General features: G+C 55.8%; 1 protein-coding gene across 1 annotated transcript in view; it reads right to left on the minus strand.

The window, feature by feature from the left end:
• Nucleotides 1–5638, minus strand: part of ARHGAP39 (Rho GTPase activating protein 39) — a 59308-nt gene that overhangs the window by 4509 nt on the left and 49161 nt on the right. The window contains exons 7-8 of the mRNA XM_024741192.1: nt 3198–3290; nt 82–155 (exon numbers count right to left, since the gene is read on the minus strand). Coding sequence (XP_024596960.1) covers nt 82–155; nt 3198–3290 — 167 coding nt within the window. The remainder of the gene's footprint in view (nt 1–81; nt 156–3197; nt 3291–5638) is intronic.

Consider the following 5638-nt stretch of genomic DNA (forward strand, 5'->3'; position numbering starts at 1 on the left):
CTCCCGCTGGACTCTGTCTGGTTATCACCGGCGCAGGCTGCCCGCCCACCCCTGCCCAGCGGTTCTGGGAGGAGCTCGTACCTTCTTGGCTCCAGTCAGGGCCGCCTTCTGCAGCTTGTGGTAACAGTACTTGGCGTATGTGCTTATTGCCACCCCTGGAAAAGAATGGTGCCAGTTGGCTTGGCATGGATGAGTGGGAGCAGAGGCTGCAGGCCAACCAGTGACTGAGGAGGAAGCAGCAAGAGGGGTGAGGAGAGGTGGCTCCTGCAAGAACCTGGCGCCCAGGCCCAGCCAGCCTCCTGCCTGCTGCTTGCCCCGCCCAGGCAGTGGGTCCTTACACTCCTGGGCCGCCCTTCAGAAGTACACTCATGTGAAGAGGCGAGGGGGCGCTGCCCCCTCCTCCAGACGAGCCAGGTTGAAGAAGGAAGCCCTCCGCCAGCCTACCCAACCCTCCCCCTGGCCAGGAAGGTCAGGCTGGGGATGAGGTCTATTCCCCCGAGGGAGTCGCAGGCAGGACAGGGCAGGGCCTGGGGGGGCCCCCTGAGAAGGGTGACCTCCATGTGCTGCACGCCTGCAGGCACTCGGCGCCCATCACCTTGAGCCAGCACTGGAGAAGGGAGCTTTGCGAGGGGCTGGACAGCAGGCCCAGCTCTCTTGCAGCCCGGCTTCCAGCCAGAGGCACTGGACAGCCCAGGGAGAGGCCTTAGCCCACAGGACCTCACGCCTGCTTGGTCGAAGGCTGCCTGGGTGGAGATCAGGGAGAGGGAGGCCCAGGGCCTGGCTCACTTGGGAGGGGCATGAGTGTGGAGGGGATGCCCTGTGCCCTGACCCTGGGTTTTGCTGGGAGGGCAATGCTGGGGAAGGACCACATGGTGACTCTGCCTGAGGGCTGAAGGTGACAGGAGGACTGGTCTCCTTTCTCAAGGGAGGGGGCTTTCTAAAACCTCACCCCTGAAAGCAGAAGTTCTAGCTGGTGGTCATGGAGGGTGGCAGGGCCAGCAATCCGAGGGCAAAGACCTCAAAGGAGGGGGGAGAGGGAGTGGGAAGGAGACCCCACCCAGGGAGGGTCTGAAAGGTGTGGTGCATCTTTCCTGGCCCAGGCCAAGGGAAGCAGCAGCAAGACAGGAGCCATCTGGGCCGGGCTGCCCCAGACCATGGACAGACAGATGGGCTGACCATGTGCCTCCAGGCTCAGGACAGACCCGCTCCCTGTAAGGCTCTGCCTCCGCTGGGCCTCCCTGCCTGAGGGGTGCCTCTGGACCCAAGTCTCAAATACAAACAGAGTCCTTTTTAAAGGAAGCAGTTGTCTGAGGACACAGGGTTCCGTGAATCTCAGTGTGAAGAACACAAACATGTCTGATGCGTGTAAGCCTTTTCGTTTCTAGTTACCGCAAAATACTTCCGTCGTTATAACTGGTAAGGGGAATCTGTTTTAGAGTAATCGAAGTGAAAACAAACGTTTCTTATAGGTGTTTAAACCGTGAAGAATCTCTTTCAGGTCCCTGGGGCCCCACAGACCCAAACAGAATCCTAGCTGCAGCTACCAATCAGCCAGCTTGGGACACAGCACTTGGAACCTTCCGCCACTGGCCCACGTGGGCAGGCTCTGGGCCCAGGGAGAGTGGATGGTGCTCAAGCAAACGGGACCTGGGCTGCAGCTTGAGCACCGGGAGCCCAGAGAGTGCTTGGTGGCAGGGCAGCGGGCGGCGCCTGCTCGCTTTCCGCACCCTGGGAGCATGCCCACCCCTCCCTTGGGGGACAGCCTCCTGTCCCTGGGCTCGGGGCCCGTGGGCAGACTTGCCCTGACCTCGTGTCACAGGGCTTCCTGGGACCAAACCGGCCTCTCCAACAGGCTGTGATCTGAATATCCTTGGGCCACCACCTCTCACCTGGCGATTGTGGTGCAGCCTTTCCAGGCCTTATTTCCTCTCTGTAGGATGGGGACAGGTGCCCATGAAGGGCTGACCTCAGTCTGGCATGGAGTGAGGGCTCAGTTGAGGGCTGCAGCTGCTGGAGTCCGAGCTTTTGTGGGCAGACCAAGGACTGAGGCCTCGTGTGCCTGGAGTCTCAGGGCTGGGGCACCTCTGCTGCCAGGGCACAGCCTCCTGGGCCAAGACTATGGGGTGTCTGAGTGCCCGTGGCCAACCCAGGGAAACCCACATGGTGCTGTGGGGGACTCTGAGTCCACTGCCCCGTTCTGGCCTTGCCAGGGCATGCTCCCACCCAGCGGAGAAATAGCGGCCCCCAGAGCGACCGACAAAGCAGCCCTCCCAGAGCCTCTGCTGCTGTGCCAGGTGCCCAGGCCAAGAACCTCGAAGGCTGCTGGGTGTGGCCAGGACCTGCCACCTCTTGGCACGGACTCTGCTGGGTCCCGGGGGAACTAGCCCCCTCCTCTGACCCACTCGGGGCTCCAACCACCCCCGGCCCACAGGAGCCTGCACTCTGTGCCCCCAGCCCCCCCCTCACTATTGCATCGGGACTCCAGTGGATGGAGCTCAAAGCTCCTTCCCCAAGGACAGGGCCCCAAGGGTGGCTGGGAAGCCTGGACTGTGGCTGCCCCCCTTCTTCTGGTGAGGGTAGCATGTAGCCAGAGAGCTTCCCAGAGGAAGGGGTGCCAAGGGTGAGTCTCACAGGAAGAAGAGTGGGGCAAGTGTGGGTAACCAGGTACAGGTGGGATGGGGGCTGGTCCCAGGGCCCTGGTGCCAAGAAGGGAGGCTCATGGGACAGAAATGGACGGCTGGGTCTCCTGGCCAGGAGAGCACAGCCTTGGGCTAACAGGGCTTCTCGGGAGCTTGGGTGGGGGTGGGCTGTGCTGGGGGCCCCAGGGAAACAATGCCAGGCTTGGCCCCCAGCCCCAGGGGTGGCCCGGCTGGAGGTCAGGGCTGGGGAGGCACCTGCCCACAGGGCACTCCCTCACTTCGGGGTGCCTCCAGCAGGCCCCGCCCCACTGAGAACCCAGCATGCACTTTGGAAATTGTTCTGAGCACCGTGGAGAAAGGCGCAGGGCAGGTATGGCCTCTCCCAGGAGCCCTGTCGACGACCTGGGCTTCCAGCCCACTCAGGAGGAGACCTGACGGTTAGTGTCCCCCCACTGTCCCCCCAGCCCAGAAGCGGTTAGAGAGAGGAGGCCAGGCGGCCGAGGCCGGAGAGCAGAGCTGTGCAGACGCAGCGCACAGGGGCTGCGGGAGAGGCCCTACCATCCGGCTCCTCAACATAAGGCTTGGGTTTCTTTCTCAACTTGGACTTCTTCTTACTGTTCCTTTCCAGAAGCGCTTTCATGTGCTGTGTCACTGGGGAGCAAACAAAGGGTGAGGCCACAGAACACAAAGAGGAACACGTGCCCACACGGTCCCACTCGGGGCTGACCCTGGGCAGCTGGGAGGTCACTGCCCCAGCCTGCTGGACTCCTCAGAGGGAGATGGGCTGATGCCCCGCCAGAGGTGGAGGGGAGTGCCGGGCAGGGGCGGGTGTCTCGCTCACAGTCCTGGGCACAGGGGTGGGTGTGTGGGCACACCTGGGTCGTGTGGCTGGGGAGGTGCCAGGAACGTGCCCCTGGGCAGTGGGGAGAGGATGTGGTCAGCTCATGACCCGCTGGCCGACAGAAAGGCAGGGGTAGGGAGCCCCGAGAGGGCCGCAGCCCAGCCATCTGGTTCCTACGTGGCTGCGCTCCAGGGGCTGAGTGGGTGCTGAGCGAGAGAGAAGGGGCCTGGCTCCCCTCTCTGGCTGACCTGGGCACCCCCCCCCCAACACACACACCCTGCACAAAATAACTCAGCACTGTCGATCCGGACCCTCCATCCCCCCATCCCGTGCTCTGGAAGGAAGTCGAGGCACACAGCCCACACTGAGGTGGGATTCACGCTCCCCTCATGGTAGACCCTCTTACCTACATAAATTATTTGTAATTCTTTTTTTCTTTCTTTCGTTTTTTGGCCGCATTGCGCGGCATTTGGGGATCTTAGCTCCCCAACCAGGGATCGAACCCTCACCCCCTGCAGTGGAAGTGTGGAGTCTTAACCACTGGACCACCAGGGAAGTCCCATATATCTATCTAATCATTTATATCAGTATGGGCTCAGGGATATTCATCTTACATTGTCGGCTTACAGTTCAATATGACTTTATTCTGTTCCTTAAAGTGCTCTAGCTGTGGCCCCGGGGAGCTCTGTGTCCTGTGACCCGTGTCCTGTGACACGCCCCATCGTCTCCCCTCTGGCACATCCTCCCTTCTGGCACTGCATCTTGTACATTCCCTACCCCAGCCTTAGAATCAGCTGTTTCTCCAGACAGCTCTGGTTCCTTTTAATGGAAAATGGTAGAAACCAAGAGCTGCGGGTCAGGTGTCCTCAATGCTATTGGGGTGTCACTGCTTCTAGGCCCTAGGCTGACAGGGCAAGGAAAGATACATGTGTATACGAGGTTGAAGAGACTCCCTTCTCTTCCAAGTTTTTAAATCAGGAATGGAATGTTGGATTTTGTCGAATGCTTTTTCTACACTTATTGAGATGATCGTATGTTTTTTTTTTTACTCTGTTGATATGGCAAATTACATTGATTGATTTTTGAATGTTAAACCAACTTTTCATTCCTCAGATAAACCCCACTTATTCAAGATGCATTATCCTTTTAATATATTCTTGGATTTAATTTGCTAAAATACGGTTCATTTTTGTCCTATCCTCATGAGGGATACTATCTGTGCTTCTCTTTCAAATTTTTGGTAATGCCCTTTTCTAATTTTGATATAGAGAGAATTGGGAAATATTCCCTCCACTTCAATTTTCTGAGTTAATTGCTATACAAACAATGAAATAGTTGATAGAATTCACTAGTGAAGCCATTTGGGCCTGGAATTTTCTTTGTGGGAAAGTTTCATAAAGTACCAATTTCTTTAACAGACATATGATTTTTCTGGTTATCTATTTTTTATTGAGTGATGTTTGGTAGTTTGTGTCTTTCAAGGAATTTTTCCATTTCCTCTAACTCGTCATATTTACTGGCATAATGTTGTTCATAATATTTCCTTATTATTATTATTATTATTTATTTTTTTTTTTTGCGGTACGTGGGCCTCTCACCGTTGTGGCCTCTCCTGTTGCAGAGCACAGGCTCCGGACGCGCAGGCTCAGCGGCCATGGCTCACGTGCCCAGCCGCTCCACGGCATGTGGGATCTTCCCGGACCGGGGCACGAACCCGTGTCCCCTGCATCGGCAGGCGGACTCTCAACCACTGCGCCACCAGGGAAGCCACTCCTTACTTTTTGATATAATTTCCTCTCACTGTTTTTAAGTTTCTTAAAGTAGCTGAGATAACTGATTTATTTCCTAATACAGACAGTTAGGTGCCATAAATTTCCCTCTAAGTACTGCTTTAGCTGCATCACACAAATTTTAATGTTTTGTTTTCATTTTCTTTCAATTCAAAATACTCTGCACCTTCCTTTTTCATTTTTATTTGACCCATGGATTGTTCAGTAGTATGTTCTTTAGTTTCCAAATACTCAGGGATTTTTCCAGATATCTTTATGTTGCTGATTGCCAATTTAATTCCACTGTGGTTAGAGAACACACTTTCTATGACTCACATTCTGCTTTTTTTTTTTTTTTTTTTTTTTTTTTTTTTTTTTGGCCGGGATTT

The sequence above is a fragment of the Neophocaena asiaeorientalis genome, unplaced genomic scaffold (genome assembly GCF_003031525.2).
Source record: "Neophocaena asiaeorientalis asiaeorientalis breed wild unplaced genomic scaffold, Neophocaena_asiaeorientalis_V1.1 scaffold177, whole genome shotgun sequence".
Classification (NCBI taxonomy): Eukaryota; Metazoa; Chordata; class Mammalia; order Artiodactyla; family Phocoenidae; genus Neophocaena; species Neophocaena asiaeorientalis.